The 27,549-nt window shown below is 40.4% G+C and overlaps 3 protein-coding genes and 1 long non-coding RNA gene across 10 annotated transcripts; 3 read left to right on the forward strand and 1 right to left on the reverse strand.

Annotated features, from left to right (window-relative positions):
* Window positions 1-462: 462 nt before the first annotated feature.
* LOC112278993 (uncharacterized) lies at window positions 463-2,820 on the forward strand. The gene has a single exon (XM_024512998.3). It carries the CDS (start codon window positions 1,548-1,550, stop codon window positions 2,295-2,297), a length of 750 nt encoding a protein of 249 aa, XP_024368766.1. The 5' UTR covers window positions 463-1,547; the 3' UTR covers window positions 2,298-2,820.
* A 6,478-nt stretch (window positions 2,821-9,298) lies between these two features.
* Window positions 9,299-11,806, forward strand: LOC112278222 (triosephosphate isomerase, chloroplastic). 4 transcript variants are annotated; one of them, XR_016501866.1, is made up of 4 exons: window positions 9,299-9,422; window positions 9,744-10,606; window positions 11,000-11,110; window positions 11,488-11,806. XR_016501866.1 is itself a non-coding variant. In XM_024511403.3 (2 exons), the coding sequence occupies exon 2, from the start codon at window positions 9,781-9,783 to the stop codon at window positions 10,549-10,551; it is 771 nt and encodes a 256-aa protein (XP_024367171.2). In that variant the 5' UTR covers window positions 9,299-9,422; window positions 9,744-9,780; the 3' UTR covers window positions 10,552-10,660. The 4 variants fall into 4 exon arrangements, 1 of the variants encoding a protein (XP_024367171.2); XR_016501864.1 differs by having other exon boundaries at window positions 11,000-11,806; XR_016501865.1 differs by lacking the exons at window positions 11,000-11,110; window positions 11,488-11,806 and adding an exon at window positions 10,762-10,986.
* An 11,604-nt stretch (window positions 11,807-23,410) lies between these two features.
* On the reverse strand, window positions 23,411-24,262 carry LOC141045004 (uncharacterized). Its single transcript, XR_012216864.2, has 2 exons — window positions 24,197-24,262; window positions 23,411-23,968 (listed from the first exon to the last, which is right to left on the reverse strand). It is a non-coding gene; the product is annotated as an uncharacterized LOC141045004 (long non-coding RNA).
* A 296-nt stretch (window positions 24,263-24,558) lies between these two features.
* Window positions 24,559-27,251, forward strand: LOC112278727 (uncharacterized). 4 transcript variants are annotated; one of them, XR_002968785.3, is made up of 3 exons: window positions 24,559-24,690; window positions 25,539-26,710; window positions 26,816-27,251. XR_002968785.3 is itself a non-coding variant. In XM_024512400.3 (2 exons), the coding sequence occupies exon 2, from the start codon at window positions 25,749-25,751 to the stop codon at window positions 26,592-26,594; it is 846 nt and encodes a 281-aa protein (XP_024368168.1). In that variant the 5' UTR covers window positions 24,559-24,690; window positions 25,539-25,748; the 3' UTR covers window positions 26,595-27,251. The 4 variants fall into 4 exon arrangements, 2 of the variants coding, with proteins under 2 accessions (XP_024368168.1, XP_024368169.1); XR_016501863.1 differs by lacking the exon at window positions 24,559-24,690 and adding an exon at window positions 24,697-24,813; XM_024512400.3 differs by having other exon boundaries at window positions 25,539-27,251.
* The last annotated feature ends 298 nt before the right edge of the window (window positions 27,252-27,549 follow it).

A 27,549-nucleotide genomic window follows, 5' to 3' on the forward strand; every position in this document is an offset into this window, starting at 1 on the left:
TGATTTGATATATGACAAACATTAACTCCTTCAATTACTCTTAAATTTATTCCATTGCATTCTTCATTTCAACAAGCTCTATTATGATAACAAAATTATATGTATAATTTAATATAAAAATTTTAATATAAAAAAAACATCATTAAAAACCCACAAATGTGAAAAGTCCGCCATGGGAAGTTAACAAAAAGCCACCCCAGAAAGTAAAACGGCAACCGTAACCCAAAACCGTGAACTCACAGTAACAGGGCCTATGTGGATAAACCGCATCGAAGAACGAGGGACGTTGAAAATCCAGAGGAAACAAGGAGAGAGTTTCCACGTAGCTTCCCCCTCTCGACGAACCATGGTCGTCGTCGACGACGGCGGCAGCGGGTTTCGTTGGCGCGCGGGTTGGGGGGGGGATGGATGTGTGTCGTCGTGGGTCACTCATGGGTGTGTGCCTCGATAACGCCTCCATGTGCTTGTCTAGATTTTCGGGGCTCTGGAGTGCAAGCCTCGAGACGCTGGTATTCAGAGCCTGGCTCTCACCCCACCACGCCGAGTATAGTAGCCTGCGCTTACATGGATCTATTATGTACGTCTCCAGGTTTCGGCGTGGAAGCACAGTGCCGTTAGATTGCTGCTGGGAAGAAAGGGCGGACGGGGTGGGCAGGCAGGCACACAGGCAGGGTGCTGTGTGAGTGAGTGAGTGCGTGAGTTAGTGCGTGGTTTGGGTTTGTGTGCATCAGTGTCTCATGTCCTGGATGCCTGGTTTTGCGTCGCGTGTTCGGTGATTGCGCGACTTCGTGGCGGTGCTCAGTTGCGTGCAGGAGGAGGTTGTCCCATCGAGAAGTCGGTGTAGTTTTTACGTTGGGTTCAGAATCAGGTGCTGGTCTGGACTTTTTGCTCGGGTTTTGCAGTGCATCCTCGGCGGCGCTCTGGGTTTTGTGTGTGTTCGTGGACTTGCGAGTAACTTGGGCTGTCGGAGTAGGCATCACCGGTGACTTGTCTGGTTGAATATACACACACATGCACACTTGCGTCTCGTGTGTGTGTGTATGTTTTTGGATTGATTGACGGCGTTTTTCTTTTCGTGGTACCAGTGCAAGCAGTTGCTTCTCTTGTGCATTTCCGACATTTGAAGTGACTTCCGCGCAACGGTAGTCACCTTTTTATAGCTGTTTTTTTTTTATAAACAGTCGCTACCTCTGGGTCTGGGTTGTGTAGGGTTAGAGGACGACGGTACGCAAGCAAACAGAAAAAGAATCTACTCTATAGATTTTTAAAAACCCGAAATAGGGAGAGAACCAAGTGCACCGCGAGAAACGGAGAGGCATTGTACGCTCAGAGAGGGACTTAAGGTTTTTCGGATTCGAGCGGCTCTTTGTAGTTGAGGAATGTGTACAGTCGAGGATTTATGGTAGCACCATGGTGACGAGGACGTTTCATATCTAGGATCTAACATGTAGTGTAGTCCAGCACGGAGGTATTTTTTTTTTCTTTTTTCTCTCCCTGTTGACTACTCCAGTGGAACCTTCAAAGGATTTGGTTTCGAGTATCTCGCGATGGAAGGTGAGGCAGCGGGTGTTTCTCCGGCTGCGCCACCCTTGAAGCGACGGAGGGGACGACCCCGTAAATCAGAACTACCACCGACGTCGAGCAGCGGAAAAGACGCTGCGGCGCCCCAGAATGCACGAGGAGCTGGAACTGAACTGGCCAAGCCGAGGAAGCAAAGGAAGAGGAAAGGCGTGGAGGCCGCTCCAGCTAGTGTAGATGTCTCCATGATTGGGCAACAAGTGACAGGTGTTTTGGACGGGACTTTTGACGCAGGCTATCTGTTAAGCGTCAGGGTTGGAAACTCAGACGTGGTATTGCGAGGCGTGGTATTCGGTCCCGGCTTGTCGGTGCCGCTGTCAAGAGCGCCTGATGTCGCACCTGGTGTGAAGTATGTCAGGCGAGAGGAAAAGTCCTTACCGCCTGCTGCGAAGGTCCCCATTCCTCCCAAGCCTCCGGTTCCTTCCAAACTCCCAACAGTTTCGCCATCCCTCCCATTCGTAGTGCAAACGTCTCTTCCTCCTCCCAGCGCAATCCCTCCCACATCAGAAGTCTTGGAAGCCGCTGCAGCTGTGTTCGGGAATTCCCTCCCCGCAGTATCGTCTCCCGCGCTGCCATCGACTGGTTTGGTAGCTGCGTTGCAACAATTACCCGGGAGCGGGTACACCCCAGACTCATCCACTTTTTCCCAAACCACCTTCCAATCGGAGCCTGTGAAACAAGTCACGCAACAGACCAATGTGGTTCATTCTGGGGCATGATTCCTACTCGGGAGTTGGACTGCCAGGTGTATCTTAGTTTTGGAGGTTCTAATACTGATGATTATTCTCATGTTGTTTGATTAGCTGCGACGTCAAGCTTGGTTGGTTTTAGCAAGGGAGGGAAAAAAGAACAGAAAAAGGGGTAGCAAGGCGGGGAGGCCAAGTAGACTCCCACCTTCTAAGTGACAGTTTCTGTACAGAAGCAATGTTGGGAGGAGCAGCAGGAGCAAAGGTTGAAGGTTACCGTTAGAGTCTGCCGACGATGGCGTAAAGATGGACGGTGCATCACTCTATCTTTGGTTCTACGTCGGAATCGACATTAGGCAAGGCAGGAGATGATGATCATCATTGAATCCGTATGTAGGATTTTGCCACCATATTTGTGTGTGGAACATTCACACTCGATATAGACAAAACCCAGACTCTCACCTCCTGCATGCACAGCTTCTGCTGATTGCTGTCCCTTGAGTAGCATCCCAAGGTGTAACATGTCTGCAAGGAAATATTTCCTTTTACGTTCCAACTAGTTTCTCTCACATTTTCTCTAACTCTTTCTTCCTGTTTTGATGACCTAATTTCTTGGCCTCGTTGTACTGTCCGAGTCTAGGCGTTCTCTCTTTTGCATCCAACTTTAGCGGGAACATGTTTTGAGAATCCTGATCAAGTGCCTTTTTCTTTTTTCCTTTTTGCAACGTGGACCTTGTGTCGTGTGTAGAGGAAGAGGCGATTATCCTCTTGGCGTGTTTGGGATTTTCTTCAGAGTAGCACACGGCCTATCCCTGGTATGTGATCTTGCAGTGAAACCTCAACCAGTATCGGAACAAATTCTTAGCCCATTTTATTAGTAGAGCTTTCGGCCCCCTCTAGTTTTTATGAGCGCAAGCTGATGAAGAGACTACATGAGGTGATTTGTGTGGTTTGATTTATAATAACAGCTTTTTTGTGATATGTAAAGTTTGAAATTCATTAATAAACATCCAGCTGAATGACCGTATTTTTGGATATGTTACGGTGTAGATATCAAAGATGCATTTAGATGAAGAGATTTGAACCTTGAAATAGTTTTACATGACTGTAGTCAGGATTAATGGCAGAAAAATGAATACATCATGGAAGCACATTATGGTCGTGAAATCTTGTTTTTTGTGTGAAGTCAGTGAACTTCATCAACTAAAACTTAAATCAATGAAAACAAGTGCAATGCAAAATTTTGCGAAAAGAATGAAAAGAGGAGTAAAGAGAAAAACTCGAGGGGATTTAGAAGGCAACGCAGGAAGCTAGCAGAATTGATTCTCTGCTAGAACCTTGATTGTCTCTCTGGTTCTTGCACTCATCATTGAATTACATTTAACTTGCAATACATGCAATGGACGTACGATTTTGAAATGGCTTCGTAATTGTAGCTACAACGGTTAGAAATTCTTGGAATGTCATAACCCACAAAAACATAAATCTTCTGATTTGACAAGTTTCAATGATAAATGGACAAATTTTAAAGAATATTTAATAGCAAACCATTGCTATTTCATCCAGTACTTTGGGTGAAGAAAACTGCTGCGAAGCTCTTGCAAGGGCAGGCTCTAAAAACGGGGTACTTCGACAGAAAGTTTGTGAAAAGTCCATCTGTTTACTAAACACACGGAATTGAATTCAAGATGTTGAACTCATATAAAAAACCAAGGCTCGTCAAAACCCATTTTTAGTATTCTTAATGCAAACGATGACTCGCTTACACGTCGGAATCTAAGTCCAGGACACATAAACTTCATTGTTGAGTTCAATACAGTTGCTCATCAGCCTTCGTAATGATGATATAAAACAACCTAGTAAGGTAAAAAGTTTCTCTGCTGCCTCTACAAAAATCGGAAAGGAGATTTCTATCACTACCAGCGAGCCGAAATGGTTCAACGGGACAACTGCGAAGGAATCCACAAACTACGAGATAAAGGGGTCTCAAGCGCGGGCCAATACATGCGCACGTCACAGAGGAACATTAACATACAACAGATACATAGAGAGTGCGCGAGATCTCCTCCGTATCTAGACCAACCAAGCATTCAACCAGCATCTTGTTTGTAATCAAAGTGTCTTAACTGAGAAGGCCACACTTAGAACTAGTACCAACAGCCAGACAAGTGGTTAAATTCTCCACGAAGGACGATGATAGGATTACCAGTGGCTCAGTAAAGGCGTCCTCTCTCGCTGATTAGGTTCTTTAAAATCAGAATGAGCTAGGAGGAAGGAAACCCCAGTTGCTGCTAAGAAGGTGAAAATAATAATAAAACATAAAACATAAAACATAAAAATTACTAATTTGTCTCCATATTCCTCCATAAGAAGGTTTGTCCCAAAAAAGGTTTGCACCAAAAAGGTTTGTCCTTCCCGTCGTCAAGTTCATTCCACCCGTATCGTAGTTGTTGCTGCATCAGCCTTGAGCTCGGTGTTAAGATCCACATTGACGTGCTTTAGTGCTCCTCGGAGGGGTTCAGTCCTAGCTAAAAAAATCTATCACCTGGCACATTTATTCAAAAAGAAACACCAGGGTGTATGTCTTCATGTGTGCATGACTCCAGAGATTGTCAAAAAAATAGAATGCAATCAATCGTATACAGCCCCACATCGAGTAAACTACTGGTTCTGTTTGAACTAGATGCGTGCTGCAAGCATGTGTTGTTTTCTGGTCAATAAGTTCAATTCGAGCTTAAAATGAGATCTAGAACATTGTAATTTCAACTGAAGTGTTTGCCTAACTTAGCATGCAAAATGCATTGAAAATGGATCTACCTTATCATGAGTTTTCTGCCGTTTCGAAAGAAGAAAACCTGGAAAAATCGGTGGAAGGATTTTCACTTTTCTGGACCCGCAGCTTCGGTAATCTTGGTGTTGAGATCACTTACTCTCCGCACCCCAACATCAGATTCGCAATCCTCTTATTTCAATCAATTGAACAATTTCCACACATCCTAATTCACCATGCCAGTTATTCCAAAATAAAGTGCATTAACGGAAGAGCAGAATCAAACACTCTAGTACCTCCTCCTAAACTACTCTTTGAGCTCGTCGTGCCAAAAAGATTAAAGTTTTCTCTTCTGCAAGCCGTTGCAAAAGTATTCGAAGCTCCACGATTGCATTGCTCCAAGCTCAAAGTACCAGGAAATCATCTGGAAAGCATCTGAAGGGTACCAAAAAAGTGCAGTACTTAAGCAGTCACATTCGTTGTATCTTTCAAAGCCATTACTTCGCCAACCAAGGAATGGGTTGCAAAGCCAGCCCACTGGAAGCACGGTCTAGGTGGATAGCAAGCAAACTAATAGGGAGAAACGCAACCAACGCTGCTGCAATTTGAACCATTCTACTCAATCTTTCTAGTGAATTGCCACCCACAATTAAGTAACCACAAACACCAAAAGGCAGTTCTCCTTGAAACTTGAGTCTTACAGAATCCTATTTCAAACATGAACACAACCTTGTACCAGGAACGATCTCATCTTATTGCCCTCTTTAATTAATAACACTGTTTATGCATCCTCTTTCCAATTTGTTCATATCCATGCATACGACTTAAATCGTTGTCACAAGCTCAAGAGTCCGAGTGCACTGCATTGAAGATAGCTAATCCGCAGTTCGCCGAAAACCTGACGCCTAATCTCACGGTTCGAATTGAACCTCCAAACCCAAAATTACCTGATGACTGTCCCTGTGCTTGTATCCACTAAAAGATGAACCTTTGAATTGAATGTTTATCTGAATTCTTGATTCCTTAGCGTCTTAGTGAGATTGGAAGTCCAATGTAATGAGCCCAAAATGTATATTTGGGGTTGGGGCTGAAGATGGCAAAAAACTTGCAGTTATTAAAGGTCAATCCATAATGACTAATCTATTGCTATTAACTAGATTTAAGTTTTAAATTTAATTTTTGGTAAATGTTACTCTTATCATGTAGATTAGGGTCTTTAGTTCTTATTATTCACAAGGCAAACTGAAAATAAATAGAAGAATGAAAATTCAGGGGTAATATTTGTCTAGGACATACAAATCTAGAAGTTGTTATACCAAAATAATGATGAGGGTGGCAATTTCTATGCTTTGACATGATCACCTCTAAATTTGTATCTTGTGGATGAATGACTCTTGTAGATTATAATCCACAAATAATACTTGGATAAAAGATTTTGCCTCAACATGTTGCTCCTTAGGGTTGGATATGTTTTCCCTTTTTTCATCTGTTTGTTTTATTTAAGAAACAAATATTGGTAATTAGCATATATATATATATATATAATTGTAAAATAAATTCTTTGTATTTTCAAGATCTTTTTTAACAAAATAATAAATAGTAGAAATGATGTATATATATATATATATATATATATATATATATATCCTTTTTATTACTTTCATATTATAATTCTTTTAAAAAATAATTTTTAAATTTTTTATATAGACTTTATAGTAAAATAAATTTCAATAAAGTTAAAATTATCGAATATTGTCAAGGTAAATTACTTATTTTTAAATTTGATCACTTTAGTTTAATATTGTGGTATTGTAAGAATCAAGGTGTTTTTTGAGTGATTAAGTATTATTAGGAATTTTTAAGGAAGATTTGATAATAATTGAATTGTTTGAATTAAGTTTTTCATATAAATTCTTATAATATACATATTATAGTCTATAATTAATTTTTCATATATAATTTATATTTTTCTAATATTAAGATTTTTAATTCTTCTTAAATCCTAGAATTGAAGTTTTTAAATTTTATTAATTACTTCTAATTTTGATTTTGATTATTATAATGATGATAGGATTTTATATTTATTCATTTTTTTATTTTATTAAAACACTATATAAATTTTTTATAAAAGAATCAAAAATTTAAAGTAATAACATTTATTAGTTATAAAAAAATCAATAATTTTGTGCCAAATATTTTTTAAATCCGTTTTTAATTATATATTGATTATAGGTTTTTTAAAAAAGTAAATAGTTATTCTCATACATTACCTTAACATCATTGTATTCTGAATTAAATAAATTAATATAAAAACTTCTGGTTTTTTTACCCCTAATTATCATTTTAAAAATCAAATATAAAAAATAAAAATAAAAATAAAAATAAATAAAAGATAATGCTATGAGTATAAAAAATGTTAATTGAATTAAATCTATTTCCAATAGACTAGATAATTTAGATATGATACTTTATTATAATGTCATCCATATTATAATATTGAATTATATATTTTATACTTTTTAGAAACGTGAGTTTTTAGAAATTTGTCTTTCTTAAAGAATAAATTAGAGTATGATAAGAAGCATGGCCTCATAAACCTACCTATATATTTTAAATATTTAAAAGCATTATTCTATTACAAGTAACAAATCTAAATTTGATTTTTTTATGTACTGTAATATAATGTTATTTCAAAAATAAATTAATGTATAAATAAATACATAACATTGTATGAAAAGTTAAAATTTTAGCATAAAATAAATAAAAAGAAAAAAAAAAGAAGAAGAGTAATCTTAAATTATTTTTTGTCAAAAGAAAAATGATAACATACTAATAAAGATTTATATTCAAATCTTTAGAATAAATCTTTAGAATGAACCAAAATTTATACCATGTTAATTGTAATCCTCTTCATGTATTACATTATAAAAAGTGTAAATTTAATTTTTTTATCTTTTAGCTCAATTTCATATGAAGTTTGTATTTAAAAAAAAAAAAAAAAAAAAAAAAAAAAATCCTTCAATAAATGTTTTGAAATGTTGACATTATTGTGTTTAAAAAATTGTTATCTTTTTGTTTAGTTATCATATTTTAATGGATAAGTCAATATATAATGTGGCCCTTTCATGTTTTTTTTAAATATATATATATATATATATATATATATATTTCCTACATTATTATCCTGAGAATATTTAAAGGTGATCTTAATATATTTAGAGGCCAGTTTGTAAATTTTTGTAGTTCTTTATTTTCTTGTGTCATATACTCATACTTAAACAATATTAAGATATGGGATATAGTTAAGTTTATTACTTACAAAAACACAATTATCTACTTCTTTGAAAATCTTTAAACTACTTTAAAAATCTACATATAAATTTTTAAGTGGTCATTTAAAAAGTAACGTTAATATATAATTGTCAAATCGTAGGATTAAATTGAATGGCTAATTTAGAACGAAAAATTATACACTTAAGCTTTCAAATTGGTAAAAACAATATTTGTATATTCATTACCAATTAGTTAAATATAGCCTTTGTCAACCAATATATATACACATGTATGTAATAAATATTTTATGTGTGCAAAGAATATGTAAATCATACAAAAAAATGTTAAAAATTCCTACAACTAAAATCTGACTTTGTGCCAAATACATAGATTCAAGACTTTTTTTTACTGAAACATGTGTAATTGCAATAAATTATATTAACACTATAAGAGGAGAAAAATGTGGGACCCATGAATTTAGCAAATTAGTATCCGAAACTTGCTCTTGCTCTGAAGTCGGAATAAGAAGAAGTATTTCGATGTTAATTTTTATATATGAAAAAAGAAAGAATGAAAGCGAGAAAGAAAAAGTTTCCTTTCCTGCTCCGGGCAGACTAAAAATAAATCCAAGTGTCAGGGCAGGGCCAGAAAGAATCGACGCCTTACAACGGGCAGTCAAAGGAGATAAGACCGGGAAAGGCGCCACCGCGCCGGGCTCCACCCGGATCCAGAATGAAGGCCCAACGGGCCGGGCCGGGCCGTGCCCAGATATTTAAGTGTCCCCCCCCCCCACGGCTTTTGCTTTTTTCGGGGGCTTTGCCAAGGGCAGCACGGGTGCCCCTTCTTTCAAGCTGTGGCCGGGCTTCGTATTGCGCCCCACCTGGCCTGTCGTGGGCTCACCCGCATTCCGCAGCGCCCCCTGCACGAGGCCTGGGGCGTGTGTGTTGGCTATTATGGTTCGCACTGCCTCCCCTTGCTCAATTCGCCCGCTTGTTCCATTGCCTCTTCCTTGTCTGCTCGCCTCGAGCGCCTCCTCTCGCCTGCCAATCGTTCGCCTCCACTCCACCGATTGCCCCCCTCGCCTCTCTCTTTGACATCTTCGGCTTGGCTTCAAGGTGGGTCTCCATTCTGCCTCACTAACCCGGCGTCTTGTCAGTTTCGTCGGGGTTTGGAGCTTGAGATTTGTGGGTGATGCAGTGTTTGTGATTCCTGCCTCTAGGGGTCGTTGGGTTTGTCAGTATTGAATGGATCGAGCCCGTGGGTGCTTGGCATTTTGGGGTGTTTTCGATTGCGGATTTTTATTGTGAGAACTCGATTTGGGATTGTTGGGGTTGTGACTGGGTTATGAGTGTAGATGTTGTTGGGGAGCATTGTGGGTTTTGTTTTTGCGATTGGGGAGGAGGGTGATGTGACATGACGTGATCGTGATGCCGCAGGGAGGAGGGAAGGGTCGGTCACAGGGGCGTTATAATTATGACTGGAACAGGGAAGTTCTTTGTCGGCGGGAACTGGAAGTGCAATGGCACCACTGAGTCGATCAAGAAGCTCGTGGGTGAGTTGAATGACGGGAAATTTGAGGAAAGTGTGGAAGTTGTGGTGGCCCCTCCTTTCCTGTACATTGGTCAGGTTATCGGGTCCTTGACAGACCGCATTGCGGTCTCGGCTCAGAACTCTTGGGTCGGTAAGGGAGGAGCTTTCACTGGTGAAATCAGTGCTGACCAGTTGGTCGACGCTGGCGTGAAGTGGGTTATCCAAGGTCACTCTGAGCGTAGGCACGTCATCGGCGAATCCAATGAGACCATTGGAAAGAAAAGCGCCTACGCATTGTCGAAGGGTCTGGGCGTAATTGCGTGCGTCGGGGAGAAGCTCGAGGAGCGCGAATCCAACCGCACCACCGACGTTGTCTTCGAGCAGCTGCAAGCATACGCGGATGCGATTTCCGACTGGTCCAATGTTGTCATTGCTTACGAACCAGTGTGGGCTATTGGTACCGGCAAGGTTGCCTCTCCAGAGCAGGCGCAGGAGGTGCATGCTGCCATTCGCTCGTGGTTGGGTGATAAGATTTCACCTGACCTTGCCTCAGCCACTCGCATCATTTATGGTGGTTCCGTGAACGGAGCTAACTGTGCCGAGCTAGCCAAGAAGGAGGACATCGACGGTTTCCTAGTCGGAGGAGCTTCGTTGAAGGGTCCTGAGTTCGTCACAATCTGTAATGCAGTCATATCGAAGAAGGCTTCAGCATAATCTCACTCAGAGACTGTTGCTTCAGCCTAATGTCTCAAATTAAATACTCGTATTTGTAAGTCATTATCGATTATCGATGAAGAGGGCTTCTATTCGCCGTCTTTTGATATGCACTGGCTTTCACACGGTTTGTTGAATACGTGATTTGGTGTCAGTGCTCCCGTGATACACACCATAACATCATCCCGGTTCATGTATGTGATTGTGCAGCGTTGTAGAGAATGTTATCTCTATGATTATAGTTTGTGTTGTTGACATTGTGGGCATCCACATTGTGCAATGAGTACGCAGGCCTTTCCTGCAAGACAGGATACCGGTACTCGAATTCTCCACGCTCTGGATCTAAGACCTCAAATGTTTTTTCAGGGCAGGATAAGCCCATTCGCATGCTGTAGTAATGCGTAAATACATTCATTAACATGCTTCCGTTGGCAACGTCTGCCTGTAGGCACTGTTCAATGCCGTCAAAAGGATCTGCTTATGTGCCATTCAGATCAGTGGGTGAAGATTCTGGATTATCTAAATATGAGAGTAACGACAACGTTGCAGCCACCTACATGTAAGCCCTTGCTGACTGTTTTCCAATTGGCACGCAATTTGTCATTTCCTCCTGCAATTAACCGTAGTTTAAGAGTAAGTTTTCTCCCCACTGAATTGTTCCAAATCCCTGCACTGTGAAGTCACGATATATTTAGAATGGTGTTCTGTCGTAAATCTTCGCAACTGAGGATAATGCGAAGTACTCTGCGACGTGATCCATTGAGCAATGATGAGTAACTTCATTCTTGTACCATCGACTTTTATTCTGTAAGCGTATTAAAACCGGTGATAACGCTATCAAGTCATTTGAAGCCAGGACTGTCTAAGTGAAGACGAGTGAGAACATAGCTCAACGTAGTAGTTGGCTGTCAGTAACTTATTGGCAGTTCTTGACAGTAAAAATTGTTGAACACTGATGGCCGCTAACCCCACCAACCAGACTACTTCAATGCGCTCGAAGCTTGTCTCCAAAACCTTGATTAGAGAATGATACATGTAGAGTTGGTTAACTATCACTCAACAGACAGGCCATGGTATTACCGCGAAGTTCTCGGGGAGTCGACCAGATCCAAGTGCTCATGTAGTACGTAAACGTGATCTGCGGTGAGACGGTGAAGCAGCACATATCTCTTTAGAATCTCATCCAGGATGCAGCTTGGCAGTTGCCATGTATACTTAAACGTTCAAGTATAACCCCTTTTGCAAAATCAAATTACACCCGATCTACTGCAGCGCTAGGCAAATGGTTCCTTAATCGCAAGTGTGTTTCCAATGAAGGCTATTGTGAAAAGCTAGACTAAACCAATAACTTGCCCGAAAACCTGAAGTAACAAACCACCTCTTTACCTGTGGTTTGTAGCAATGTTCGCAAGTTGTCGGAGTTTTTCCGCTTTGTTTCAGACGTCGCGTCTCAAGCTTGTAAGCTACACCGCTGCGATGCTTCTATTACACCGCCTTCCAAATGTTACAGCCACCCACACTGTTGATTCGTTCAGCTCTGTACAATAAGAAGTGGGAATTCTGAGCATCGGCAGCTCTAGTCTTCCTGCACTGGCCCGTGCATCAACATTTCGTTTTATTGTACTTGATTTTTGTACATGTGTAGTTATCACAAGCAAATCCGTGATCGATCAAACTGCAACAAGCATCTCATCTCTCTCAGTTTTCAATGCTTCTCTTCAATCCCTCGTTTATTACATCTTACGAAATCTTTTGTTAGCACCCTCGCTGCTCTGTTTACCAGGTTATACAATACAGCTTGTGTCAGCCAACTTCTAAATCCTATAAAAAAATTCGTGTTTTTGTGTGACTGCATCATTCCTATGAATCGCGAAGCCACAGCATTGAATCATAATAGTAGAAATTTCAAGCAAGAAGATCCGAGCTCATTCTTTTCCACCCACTCTCTGTCCCTCTCACGACGCTTTGTGAGGGTCTATCTCCAGCTTTTCTTGTTAAAGTTTTACTTTTTCAAGTGTTACATTCTCAGTGAACTCTCTTTCCTTAAAGCGAAGAAAGTTGAAAACAACCACTGATGTGCCAATCACGTTCCACACGAATTTCTCATTTAGCTGATTAGGTTTTAGGGTTTAGGGTTTAGAGAATTATTGTTTCATCATCACTTCAGTGCTGGGAATCGATGCAGTTGGTGAGACGCTGATTAGAAGTGCTGGGAAGCCAATACATGGATAGAGAGACTTGTTCTGCTATTGATTGCGAGGATATTTTTCGTGGCTGCCAATGGTGACTAGAATCGTGATATTGTAGGCGGTCACTCGTTGGCTGTGCCTCCTCTTCCATGAAGTTTTGAAGACACATTTGAAACTTCCTGTCCGGCTTTGTTTCCATATGCTTTTGGCTCCTATTGCCTTGCCGCACATTTTTTCACTGCTCTGTGGATAGAGATGAGATGTGTGAGACCTCCTTTCACTCTTCCTGATCTATCAAACTTCTCACGTTGTACTATGCAGAGTTTTTGGTGGAAAAGATCCGGAGTGGTTGGATATATGTATATATATATATATATTCGGGAAAGTGACGACACGCAATCTCAAAAACGGTGCTGATCAGAATTTCTGGTTCAGCATTGAATTTTTATTTTACTTTTCGATTACAACATGACATGTAGTTTTCGAATTCTTCAATAGTCCTTTTTGTCTGAGATCACACGTCAGATCGGTGCATTGGACGCCGGTTCTTGACGCTTCTTGGACATTCTGAATATTTGTCAACCTATTTTGTAGCGACTTCATTGAATCATTCTCAATCCCTCACTATTTCTTCATTAGTTACCTGCTTCACCACAACTCCCTGGTGCAATTTCAGATGATTCCATATTCCGTTGCGTCTAACTGTGTTATTGTCAAGGGTATTAAATGTGCCTTCAAAAACAAATGAGCTGCAGGATGTCTCTCGCATGATCTTATATCTTATCGAATAGCTCGGAGTTAATAGTCTACTACCCAAATCACCGCTTGTTGGAAGTATGCAGAGTTTGAAATCCTTAATCTTGAACAATCTGAGAACTTAGTAGTGTGTTTTTGTCTACATATTGTGGAGATTAGTAGACGGTTACATCACTCCTGCAAAGTCTCACTCGGAGCAACCAGAGCCTGAAGTATTGCGTGGGGTTTCGATTGCAGGGTGTTTAAAACTTGGGACGGAATTTCGAGACGGAGGTAAAGAGGCGGTGGAATGACACTCAGCCATGAAAAGTATTTCTTAGAAACAGACTTTGGGCTGATATCGCCAGGGTGAGCGCAGGAATAGGCAGATGATGTCACATTTTCACATAAAAATCTGCGGGTGTGTGCGTTCAACCCATCTCAGTTCTGGATATAGTAGATATAAAGAAGAACAACTGTACGTAAAGATATATATTATAATGCATGTACTATATTTGCTTTCGTGTGTGCATGCATTTCCCTATTGACTGAGCAAGCTGCACTAATTAGCCCAACAGTTAGCCCACACGCAAATGATTCCGAACGATGTTGTGCGCTCATTCAAATGGCCCCAGTGATATACCCGATTCCGTTGTGAGACTGCACTATCCTGCACGTGAGTTCTGCAAACCATATCCTGCACGTGGGTTCTACACATCTCCTTTTGAGGATTAATCCTCAAAGGTGTCGGGTTGTTGAAGTTTTCAGTGGCCAGCGCTCCCCCCCCCCCCCCAAAACGCGGCTTACTGATGCTCTTCAGAAACAAGACTACTGTTCCGGAAGTACAAGCTATCGTTGCCGAGGATGATAACCTTCGACTACTCTACGACGAGCACCTCCAGCGCCGGAAATCGGGTCTGCCCACATGGGATCCACGAATTATTGGCAAGCTCAATCTCAACTCCACATAGTTTAGTATAAGTCTGTGCATATGTCTGTTCGAATATACATATATAAATGTATTTATATATTGCACCGCAGAAGTATACTGGATACTTCGTGAACATCCTTTGAGGGTCGATAGTTTTATTTTCTCCACCGCGTAGATACGTGTGCTGTGATCGTACAATCCGTGCCTTGCATGATTCCATCGAGAAAATGGTATGTTGGGGGAAAGGCATTGAATAGCACCACCACCACCACGTTGCTACATGCCACTTGGTGAACATGAGATTTATATTAGTCGAGTGAGCAGTGTGCGATGCGATGAATACTCTCTGGGGATGATGCTGTGGAGTGTGCGAGAGAGCATATATGTATAAACAAATCTGGGATGGTCTCTGGGCCTCGGCAATGGAGGAGAGGAGAGGGTGAGTTCTAAGTGAGAAGAGAGCTTCAGAGATGCCTCCGTAAAACAAAGGAGAGAGCCAAGGTGAAGCAGGGATAGCCAAATCTTTTGTATCATAACTAAGTGCCTACCATGCGGATCACCGGATTCTAAACCGAGACTTCCTCCAATGCAACTATAAATCCCAACCAATGACTCAATTTATAATTTTCTAATATTTAGACCAATCTGTGTTTTGCCCAGCCTACTGTGTGTTCACTGCTTAGGAGCAGCGAGCGGCCAGTGGGCCAAGCAAAACTCAAATTGGTACTGTGGACGGATGAATTTGGGTGAGGATAAAGTTAGGTATGAGTTGGGTGCCTTCTTTTTTTGAAAGGCTCATTTTTGCCACACTTCAAACTTAGTAGAAAAGAAGTGCCCAAGTGTTTTCTAACTTGTCCACTTCATTTTTACTCATTGCTTCACAAAACAAGCCAACTCTTCCACCTATAGTCACCAAATTTGTATGTATATTAAAGTCACACCTCAATGTTGTTAAAGCCACAACCACCTTTGCCATCTCATGATTGATTCTGTCCATCCCCAGCTCCCATTCCCAATCTCATATCTCCATTCCCCTCCCTCTTTCCATGTCCCCTATCGGAACTCCCCCCCCCCTCCCCTTCATTCCTTGTCCCTCATTCCTTGTTCTCCTCCCTTGTGCTATGTCATTGTCCCTCATTTCCAACCTGTGACACCCATTAAATTGGTGCTCAAGCCTACATGGCATAGGCCTACATAGAGGTTATACCTCTCAACCTTAGGAATGCGCTTTTTTGTAGAGTTTCTTTTATAGAGAGGTGGTGGAAGTAGAGATATTGCAAGGATTTTTTTTTTTTCTTTCTTTCTTTTTCTTTTAATACAATGATAAGTTATAATTTTATCAATATTATTATTAGAACAAGTGGTTTGAATTTGGTGATTGGATAGTGAGGAGGATTGCGTAAAAGCCAAGGCCATGAAACATGGAAGCCACATCCCTAGTTTAAGATAGGCTCTTTGTGTTTGGTGCTCTCCAATCCTAGAGACAACTTGCTTGTTGCTGAATTCTATTGATCATTCATATCACTTCACAGGTGTGAATTGATAAATCTTATTTACTACTAATAATCTTCAAAATTTGTAATGTTTTATTATTATCTACACAAAATACCTTACAATGAAGAAGATAAATATGAACCAACAAAAAAAAATTGAGATTATACCATATTTTTGGAATTATATAATACCAATTTAATAAATGTTTCATGAGATTGCAAAGAAGATGCCTAGAAAAGAAAGAAAAAATAAAGGCACTCAATAATTACATAGCATTATGGTTATTAAAAAATAAAAAGAAATAAACAATTTTGTGAAATAAGGAGGGAGGGGGGGGATTGTCACGGACATACATATAATTACCTATATGAATAGATAAAAGTATGTAAAAGTAGATAAAAGTAAGTTAATTGTATAATATCTTCTAGAGAAGCTTCTTAGAAGCTTCATAGACGCTGCTTTGACTTTATAGGAGTCTATAGTTGACTTTTAGGTTAGAAACTTGGTCAACAAGTTAGCCATGTGCCACACATGTTGGAAGCTTAAAGAACAAGCTAACTACGTGGTCCATCCATAGAAAACTTGCCTTGCAAGCAAAGGCATGTGGCCTAGAAAGTCAACATATATTGGAGGTCTTATAGAACATCGCCACGTGGCTTCTAGTTAGATAGTATATATAGAGGCAAGAGTGAAGCCCTCTTCACTCTTGTCAACTCCTTTCTTGCTTCTAGTCTAGTTTCAAGGGTCTCTAGTTTTCTTGTATTTTGGCAATAGCCATTCCAGTTTCTTTCTTAATATACATATTTCTATTTTGTCCTATTTCTTTTTGAGAAAAGTCTCACTTACTCTTTAGCTTTCATCGAGTTCTTGTCCTTGACAGATTGACAAGAGTACACTTACAATATCAGAGCTTTGTCTTTTCTTGATTAAGAGTGGATTACCCCTTTTTCTAGATAAGACATAAGCGCATTAGAAGTTGCGGATTACCCTCTTTTAAACTGATATTGTTCTTAGTATTTTCTTTGTTATCAATTCCTCTCTTCTATTTTGAGCGTTATTAGACATCTTCTCTTTTCTAAGTGCTACTATGGCAGAGCTTGTTGAAATGAAGATTGCAATGGCACAGATGCAAGAACAATTGAGGGAGTTAATGCTTGCGATGCATCAACTCAATTTACCACCACAAGGAGCAACAAGAATGGTAGGAAGTGAAGATATAGAGATGATTGGGGCTGCTTCAACATCTGCACCAAACCATGTCCCTTCTCCCAGAATGGAACACCCTTCGAGTGTTAGAGAACCGAGAGTTGCCTTGCCCGAGAAGTTTGATGGTACCAGATCCAAGTTTCGAGGATTCATCAATCAGGTCCAACTAGTGATTGAACTTCAACCCCAGAGCTATCCAACTCCAGGGTCACAAGTTAGATTCATTGGTACACTTCTTTCAGGTTCAGCATTGTCATGGTTTTCATCTTTTCTTGAACGACGAGATCCAATATTGGATAATCTGGAGGCTTTTTTGGTGGAGTTTCGATCCATGTTTGGAGAACATGATGCAATTCGTGTTGCAACCAACAAGATCCGTATTTTGCGACAAGGCAATCGATCAGTAATATTATATGCTTCGCAATTTCGACAACTTGCAACTGATATCAAGTGGGATGATGCCGCACTTGTGAGTCAATTTCTCTACGGATTACAATATGAGGTAAAGAAATTGATGCTTAATTTACCTGATCCTCAAACATTGAGTCAAGCAATTGACTTTGCTGTGAAGTGCGACAATCGACTTTTTGAATTTCGATCCGAGAGTCGCACAAGTGGGCCTCAACGTTACTACAATTCAATGGCAACACCGACGTCTCCTCAACACATACCTTCAGAAGTAGAGGATATGCAAATTGATGCGGTACGTTTCAAACCTCTTACTGAGCAAGAAAAGTCTCATCGTCGACAAGAAGGATTGTGCTTATATTGTGGAGAACCTAAGCACACTGCTCAACATTGTCCAAAGAAGCGACGCAACTACAAAATGAGGAGTACGGCTGTCAAAGAAGACAATATGTCGGAAAACGAGTACGTCCAGCTACAATAGGGACCGTGCGGCTGGAATCTTGTACAACTTCTAATGAAGGTCCTATCCTCTCCTCAGAACCATCTCCTTGTTTTATAATAGATGTGCGTTTAGGACCTAATAATTACAAAGCCTCTGCCTTTGTAGATTCAGGAGCCTCATCTTGTTTTTTAGATGAAGAATTTGCTAGATGTCATAGAATATCATTAATACAAAAAACTAAACCTGTACACGTAGAAGTCATAGATGGTCGTCCGTTGTCTTCTGGAGATGTAACTCACGAAACACTTCCTGTAGATGTAGTAATAAATGGTCATAGTAGTTGCGTAATTTTTAATATAATTAGATCTCCCTCTAATCCAGTTATTTTAGGCTTATCATGGTTAGAAAAGTATAATCCTCGAATAGATTGGATTTCTCGTAAACTTGATTTTCCTCAGAGCATTAGTAACAGTTCTATTAATCAAGTAAAAAACCATGAGTCTAGTATAGTAAAACCCGCACTTATAGGTGCAAAAGCATTTATACACGCAGCAAAAGAAGGATCAACTTTTGCTATTTATGCTGCACCTATTTCTGAAAGCGTAAAGACTTCAAGTGGCATTCCAAGTCAATATCAGGATTATCAAGACGTTTTTGAGAAAAAGAATGCAGATATTCTTCCTGAGCATCGCCCATACGATTGTTCAATCGATCTCAAGGAAGGAACTCTGCCACCATTTGGACCAATTTACAGTTTATCGCAAGATGAGTTGGCTGAACTCAAGACATATATTGACGAGAATTTAGCAAAGAATTTCATACGCCATTCAAAATCTCCAGCAGGAGCTCCAATTTTATTCGTAAAGAAAAAAGATGGATCTTTACGAATGTGTGTTGACTATCGAGGACTCAACAAGATCACAATCAAGAACAGGTATCCATTACCTTTGATATCAGGACTCCTTGACCAGTTGAATCAAGCTAAGATCTATACAAAAATAGATCTAAGAGGAGCATATAATCTAGTACGGATCAAAGAAGGAGATGAATGGAAGACTGCGTTTCGAACCAGGTACGGGCATTTTGAATATAATGTCATGCCTTTTGGACTCACGAATGCACCAGCTGCTTTTTAACATCTCATGAATGATGTATTTCGTGAATTCTTAGACAATTTTGTCGTCTGCTACCTAGACGATATCCTGATTTATTCTAAGAATGTTGAAGAACATGAAATACATGTTCGTCAAGTATTACAAAAACTCAGAGATGCAGGATTGTACGCCAAGATGGAAAAGTGTGTATTTCACACTACTCAAGTTGACTTTTTAGGATACATCATTTCAAATGATGGTCTTATGATGGATTCTAAGAAAGTCCAAACAATCATGGATTGGAAGATTCCAAAGACTGTAAGAGATGTCCAATGTTTCTTGGGATTTGCCAATTACTATCGGATCTTCATCAAAGATTTCTCACGAGTTGCAGCTCCACTTACACGCTTGACTAGTAAAGATAAATTCCAATGGAATCAAGAAGCGGAAGCAGCATTTGAAGCCTTGAAGACATCGTTTGTCTCTGCACCAGTCTTATATCGTGTTGACTTTTCCAAGGTATTTTTTATGGAAACAGACGCATCGGATTTTGCCTTGGGTGCAGTTTTATCACAAATGGGAACAGATGACAAACTTCATCCGATAGCTTTTCATTCAAGAAAATTCTCAGCAGCCGAGATCAATTATGAGATCCACGATAAAGAACTTCTTGCAATCGTGGATTCCTTTCAAGAATGGCATCATTATTTAGAAGGTGCTTCTAGTCCAGTCACTGTGTATACAGATCACAAGAACCTCGAGTATTTCATGTCAGCACGCGTGTTGAATCGTCGTCAAGCTCGTTGGAGTATGTCTTTGTCAAGATTCGACTTCATTATCACTTATCGGCCAGGAAAACAACAAGGTTTGTCCGATGCCCTGTCTAGACGTTCTTATTTTGCACCAAAAGAAGGAGATGCAGCTTTTGAGCAACAAAGAACGGTCCTCTTGAAACCGGAGCAATTTCATCTCCGAGCAGTGAAATCAACATTGATTGTTGTTTCAACTTTTCTCAAGCAAATCCAGTCCAGTATGTCCTCAGACCCTCTTGTTCATGATATCGAGAATAATTCTTCCAAGTCTCATGATTCTTCTAAGTTCGAGTTCAAGAATAATCTATTATATTTTGAAGGACACCTATATGTTCCAAAAGGAGAAGCACGTTTACGTGTTCTTCAAGCACGTCATGACTTTCCAGCAGCAGGGCACTTTGGATATAATAAGACTCTGGAACTCATATCAAGAGATTTTTGGTGGCCACAAATGTGGAAGTCAGTCAAAGACTTTGTACAATCATGTGATATTTGTTCAAGATCAAAAATTCCTCGACATCGACCTTACGGACTTCTTCAGCCATTACCTATACCAAAACAACCATGGTCTTCTGTTTCTATGGATTTCATCACAGATCATCCAAACTCAAGATCTTATGATTCTATATTTGTGATAGTAGATCGTTTCACCAAGATGGCACATTTTATGCCATGTACAAAATCTATCACAGGTGAAGAAACAGCTAAGCTTTTCATTGATAATATCTATCGCTATCATGGATTACCTAAAGATATCATATCGGATAGGGGAACTCAATTTGTGTCGAGATTCTGGAGGACTCTTTTCAAGATTTTAAAAGTGGACATAAAGCTATCTTCAGCTTTCCATCCTCAAACTGATGGACAAACAGAGCGCGTAAACCAAGTCTTGGAACAGTATTTAAGGTGTACCATCAACTACCAACAAGATGATTGGACAAACCTTCTGCCATTGGCAGAGTTTGCTTATAATAATACGGTACATTCCTCCACGCAACAAACACCTTTCTTTGCCAATTATGGCTATCATCCATGACTTGATACTTTTGATTTTTCAAAAGTTGATAATCCTACAGCAGAAGATATGGCAAATCGGTTGTCAGAGTTACATGCAATAATGAAGGCGCAGTTGAAGAAAGCTCAAGAACGACAAAAGATAAATGCAGATGTATATCGTAAAGAGCAACCACAACTCAACGTGGGTGATAAGGTATGGCTACTTCGTCGCAATATCAAGACCACTCGACCTTGTGACAAATTGGACTATCGTAGGCTTGGCCCCTTTTCTGTTTCTGAACAGATCAACCCAGTTGCATATCGGTTACATCTACCGGAGTCAATGAAGATCCATCCTGTATTCCACGTGTCTCTTCTTGAACCATATAAGACAGTGGATATACAAGGAAGAAGACAAATGCCACCGCCTCCTATAGAAGTAGATAATAATGAAGAATTTGAGGTGGAAGAGATATTAGACTCAAGGCGGCGCCGAAATAAGCTGGAATATCTTGTTCATTGGTGCGGATATGATATTAGTGAGCGCACATGGGAGCCATCCAGGAATCTAACAAATGCATCAGCTAAAGTCAAAGTTTTTCATCAACGACATCCATCAAAACCAAGATGAAAACCTCTCTTATAAAAGAGACAAGATTGAGGCAAGATAACATTCAATTTCCTATCCTTGTTTGTAACTTCTTTGCATTTTGTGACGCTAATTAGATGGAGAGCCAACAACCAGCGGATTCAACTCAAGAACCTTCGTTTGCTGACTTACCGGATGAGACATTGCGATTGTCACAACCTTCAAGACGACGCAACCGAGATGAAGACCCTCAAGAACGACATGTTCTTCCTCGAATAGATGGTGAGATACAACGCGTTTGGTATCACGACCTTGGAAGAGATTCTCGATGTTTGGTGATATTATTGGAGATAGGAACGACTCCTAATGGTGTTTCAAATGTATTATTTGAAGGAAGTTATGAAGGCCTCAACAGTGATCAAATAACAGGGTGGTCTTCTCGCCCTGGAATGGGACACTATCGATGGCTAAGAGGACCCATCAACTATCTTCGAAGAGAACAAAGATCAGAGTATGTAGCAAATACAATTCGTCGCATATTAGATTTTCTCAATATATAATCACCGCTCCTCGTGGAACTCGTCCCTAGAAGGGGGGGTAATGTCACGGACATACATATAATTACCTATATGAATAGATAAAAGTATGTAAAAGTAGATAAAAGTAGGTTAATTGTGTAATATCTTCTAGAGAAGCTTCTTAGAAGCTTCATAGACGCTGCTTTGACTTTATAGGAGTCTATAGTTGACTTTTAGGTTAGAAACTTGGTCAACAAGTTAGCCATGTGCCACACATGTTGGAAGCTTAAAGAACAAGCTAACTATGTGGTCCATCCATAGAAAACTTGCCTTGCAAGCAAAGGCATGTGGCCTAGAAAGTCAACATATATTGGAGGTCTTATAGAACATCGCCATGTGGCTTCTAGTTAGATAGTATATATAGAGGCAAGAGTGAAGCCCTCTTCACTCTTGTCAACTCCTTTCTTGCTTCTAGTCTAGTTTCAAGGGTCTCTAGTTTTCTTGTATTTTGGCAATAGCCATTCCAGTTTCTTTCTTAATATACATATTTCTATTTTGTCCTATTTCTTTTTGAGAAAAGTCTCACTTACTCTTTAGCTTTCATCGAGTTCTTGTCCTTGACAGGGATAGGGAATGAGGGACAAGAACAAGGATGAGAGACAACAAATGCAGAACGAAGAAGGGAAGAGGGAGAGGATTTGAGACACATGATAGGGAACAAGAGATGATAACTAGGACATGGGATTGGAAACAAGAGATTGAAACAAAGGTTTAAGGTTTGATTATATATACAATATATTAATCAATTATTTACATGATTAATTTTTTTGAAAAAAATCTTTTGACTCTCAATTAAATCCAAATAGATTTTTTTAGTTATATGTTGCATAAATAGTATGCTTCATACCAAAATAATTTGTAAACTAAAATTTAAGAAAATAATACTAATAATAATAATAATAAATATTTTTAATTTTTAATTTTAAAAATATGTTATAATGATCTGATTATAATTTATTTTTTTAATTTTAAACCAATATATGTATTAAATATTATTTTTTATACAAATTATTGATAGTAGTACAAAGTTTTAATGATTTTTGTATCATGTTGGTTATATAAATATATTAATCATATAAAATGAGTGACTAAAAAAAGCTTTATTGTTGTCTTTTTCTTAATAATAGAATTTTAAATAGTATTTTTTATTCCTGTTAGTTTTGTAGATATATTTATTTGAATATTTAATATCTTATAATAATATTAGTTTAATTTAAAAACTAGCTAAATAATGACATGACATTGTTCTATCATCTTCTTTTGATGATATTTGTATGACTTCTTCAAGACATTCAATCTCCATAATTAGAATGGTAATAATAACATCAACACATAATGCTATTAATATTACTCACTATCAATAATTTAAGCTCAAAACCCTTCTATATAAACTCAATTATTCTATTAAGTTGTAAACATTTAAAAGTCAACATTTGTGATGCTTTAACAGTGCTCACACTACTTGGTAACTATTTTAGCTTTGTTGTAATAATTTATGAAAAAAATAAAAATAAATAAAAATAAAAAATATTATGTGCCCATTATAAGAAGTCCACTTGTTGAAAAGCATTAAAGACATATTAAAAGTGATAATTTTTTTTTAGTATCATGATTACCTTATGAAGTTTTAGGATCTTTTAAAGTTTTTGTAGTACTTTTATGATGCTATTCTAGATACTAAAAATATCCATTGAAATGTTGATTATTTATAATTTAAAAAATAATATAGTGTCTTCAAAGAATTTATATTTCTTGGATATTTGATCTTCAATTTTCTTTCCTATTAAAATAATGATTTTTTTTTAAAAGAAAAAAGTAAAGAAAAAGGCCCTGCTCAGTTTTAAGTTATAAAAATTCTGAGGATATCACAAGATGATCATGTTACAACAAAAGCTGCACAATCCTCTGCAGACGAATCCTTCGATGCTCCCCCCGACTGCCAGCTGTCATATCGCCAACGGTGACCATAGCACGTCACGCATCCGACGTGGCAGAGGACAACGATCCCAGGCCACCCAAAAAGAAGAAGAACAACAACAACAACAACAAGAAGCAGCGAGCAAGCGAGCAGAGCGTGAGAGAGAGAGAGAGAGAGAGAGAGAGAGAGAGCAATCAAGCAAGGAAGGACGGCTTGAACAATGCGGGCTAAAAGAAAAAAAGAAGAAGGCTACCTGGATTCTGAGCTCCCTCGTGACGTGGCATCCTCATCCACACACTACCAACCATCCCGCCACGCGGGATGAGCCGGGAAGGACCATCCTAGCCCCGCCGGTTCCGCAGCTGGATGAGCGCCCGCTTTCTAATACCTGCATCATACCCGTATGTGGACACCCGGAAGATAATACCATGGTACAGAGACAGGTATCAGTCGATCCGCATCGGGGGGGGGGGGAGACTGGGGCCTGGGGCCTGGTCGCGGGGGGTCCTTTTGTCGTAGCTAGGTCGTCCGCGTCTTTTGCGTCTGTTCTTTGACCGATCGCAATCCAGAAAGCATCGGGACCATCTCTGCCGTGTTGCAGAAACAGACAGACAGAGAGAGAGAGCACAGCACAGGTGAGGAGGACGACGGAGGGAGGGGGATGGTGGTAGTAGAGGAGACGACAGAGGAGATGCGACCAAGGGAGGAAGGAAGGGGGGCCGTGATCCAGAGAATTTGCGTTTCCAGGTGGGGTTTGCTCTCTTTACTGCATCATCATCTGGTCGTTGGTCCAACCTCTAGAGCGGACGCAGTGGATGCAAGAAAGCACACTGTATGTGTGGCTGGCTGGAGGAGGAGGAGCATCGGTTGGTGGGTTGGGTGTCGTTCATCAGTGCCTATTTCTGGGGTGGTGGTGGTGGTGTTTTTGTTTGTTTGTGTTTGTGTTTGTGTTTTTTTTTTTCATTTACCGCTGGATATTTTTCTAATTTGGTCGTGTGAGGCTTTTCTTTTACTCTTCCTGGTTTTGTTTTTTTGAATCTGGTGGAGGATTTTTGCTTGTACTAGTCCTGGAGCTACTGGTGATGGGTTGTGATTTCTGATTGTTCATGTGGGGGAAGGTGGGTTTGTTCTTGTAAGTGAGTTCTGCGTGTGGAAGGTATAAGTGCTTCTGTTGCTGCCGGTGATTGATTGTTGGAGTGTTTGTGTCATTCGAGTCTTCGGTCAAGGCGTAGTCGTTTGTTCGCTGCCTCCTTTCCCCAGGTTTGGCGCTGTGGTTTATACATGATTACTTTAGAAGTTGGTCAAGATTAGCTATCTTGGGTCCTGGTTTGCAGGGGCCTGTATTAAGACCCCGATTCCCCAGTGAGAGTGGGAAATTCAAGCTTGGAAATATCCTCTTTCTCTTGGAGGTATTCAGTATTGTGAAGCCAATTGTCCAATTGGTGGTAATTTTAAGTGGTGGCCGCTCTGGATTGTCAGTGGGTCTATGTACAAGATGTGAAGTGAACGGAGTGTTTGGGTCCGAGAGGAGCAAGGAATTGTGGGAGTGTCTCAGGACTCTCAACTTAAGAAACAGTGCTGTTGTGGCGTTTCAGGTGTTGCTTAGTTGCGCTCGAGGATAGTGATGTGTGGGTAAGTATGTAGCTTTCGCTGCGTGTCCATGCCATCGCGAAAGCTCTTCGTCGGGTGCTGCACACATGGCAATCGTCGCAATTCGTCAGCGCAACCCTAGTATGAAAAGTTCGTTGTGAAAGAGTAGGAGCACGAGGAGTTCTTTAGAGAACCTCGCAAGCAGGTTGAGTTTCATGGCAGCCCCCATATCCATGGACTTAGGGGAAGCAGGAGAGATAGGGAAAGGTAGCAAGAGCGGAGGGTCGTTGGCAGTGAGTAAATCTTCCAGCAAGATAAGGAAAGGTTTGCGACCGACGTTGGCACAACCCAGACTAGCTCCGCAGGTGTACAAGACAGAACCGAGCGACTTCCGCTCTCTGGTACAGCAGTTGACAGGGACCTCCCAACCTGCGAATCCTCCTCCTTCTGGACCGAAGCCTCCTATCTCCAGGTTGCAACGGATCGCCCCGCCACCATTGCGGCCAACCGGCACTTATCCTGCTCTTATCCACCCCCCCGCTCAAAGTCAAGCTCAAGCTTCTTATCAGCCGCAAACAAACCCCGCTACGACTCATCAACCCTCGTTTCCTTTCGCTAACTTCTCCCCTCTGTCAAACCATGGCGCCTCGCCATTTTCAATTCCGCCTCCATTATCCTTCTCTCCATTACCCAAGCTGTCACCGAGTGATCAAGGATGGGTGAATGCTCTTAACGGGCTGGAGTCGCCTAGCAGCGCAGTGATCCGACAACTTGCTGAAAAAATCGTGGAAGGTAATGGTCCGTCTTCAAAGCCAGATACGAGCGCAACTGCGACTTCATCTCTTCCTCCCATGTCGCCCACGTTCTCCAATCTCAGATTCTCCAATACCTTCGGCCTCCCTAGCCCCACCGGCTTCCCAAGTCCCAATGGATTTGGTTTTGGACTTGGGAACGTTTACGGCTCCAGTAGTTGCTTCACACCTTCGGCCGCGTTGGCTATGGACGCCACTTTTAGTTTTCCTGAGCCAGACCTCGCCATGTCCCCCGCCAGTACTCCATGATCTCCACCAACCAATCCATCTCACGCGTTGTGAATCATGTGAAGGCTTTGAATCGATCCCTTCGCTTCCCCACGCTCAACCTAACCACCTAAGAATTACATTGACCCGAGGATTAGGTACTCTCCCTACCCTGTTCTCAATCTAGCTCTCCAGCGAGGGGTTTGGATCATCTTTCTTTGGAGAGTTTACAAGCTTTGAACATGGATTCTATCATGCTGTAGGATCTCGGCTGCATCTCGTTGTGACGCTTTTGATGCTCGGAGGAGATGGATTGCTTACTGACTGATTTGTTGAGCAATGGAGCTTGAGATTCTGCTTCTAGGAAGCTGGGATGTTTGTTTGTAGGGCGAGTTGCAGCAACCGTAGAGAACAAGGTTGTCGGATAGTGGTATGTAAAGAAAAACCAGACCAGGTCCCAACGGTGGTGTACAAAATATGCACAATTCTGAGTTTGATTCTTTGATTGGCTCTCACCAATCGCGATCTCTTTTGATCCCACAGGAAGATCCAACTACGTAGACAGTGCGTACATATGAGATTGCTTTGTAGAGACCTCAAACTAAACCATTCCTAGTGGAGTTTTCAGGCCAAGGGAATATATTTGCTGCTGCCTCAAATTTCTGAGGAAATTGTGGCTGCAGATTATACTTTACTTGACTCGATGACTTGGTCTTTGTGTATGTTGATGCTTCGTTCTTCTTTTTTATTTCTTTCTTTCTTTCTTTCTTTCTTTCTTTCTTTCTTTCTTTCTTTTTATTTTGTATTTTGTGACGAGTTTGTTTTTGAGTGTTCTGCGTTTTGGATTGCTCCTCATACCATTGAACTCGGTTTTTGTCATGCATGAAGGTTGAGGCACCAAATTCTAACCCTTAGGGTGTCACCATCTTCTATAGTCTTGACTTTTTTATGATATCACTTTCGTTTGAAGCTCACAGCAATCAAGTTTGAGCCTTTT

Source organism: Physcomitrium patens, chromosome 2 (assembly GCF_059467195.1).
Source record: "Physcomitrium patens ecotype Gransden chromosome 2, ASM5946719v1, whole genome shotgun sequence".
Taxonomy (NCBI): domain Eukaryota; kingdom Viridiplantae; phylum Streptophyta; class Bryopsida; order Funariales; family Funariaceae; genus Physcomitrium; species Physcomitrium patens.

Excerpts from the sequence above, each read along its gene's own strand:
- LOC112278993 (XM_024512998.3), top strand. The coding sequence starts at position 1,548 with ATGGAAGGTGAGGCAGCGGGTGTTTCTCCGGCTGCGCCACCCTTGAAG.
- LOC112278222 (XM_024511403.3), top strand. The coding sequence starts at position 9,781 with ATGACTGGAACAGGGAAGTTCTTTGTCGGCGGGAACTGGAAGTGCAAT.
- LOC112278727 (XM_024512400.3), top strand. The coding sequence starts at position 25,749 with ATGGCAGCCCCCATATCCATGGACTTAGGGGAAGCAGGAGAGATAGGG.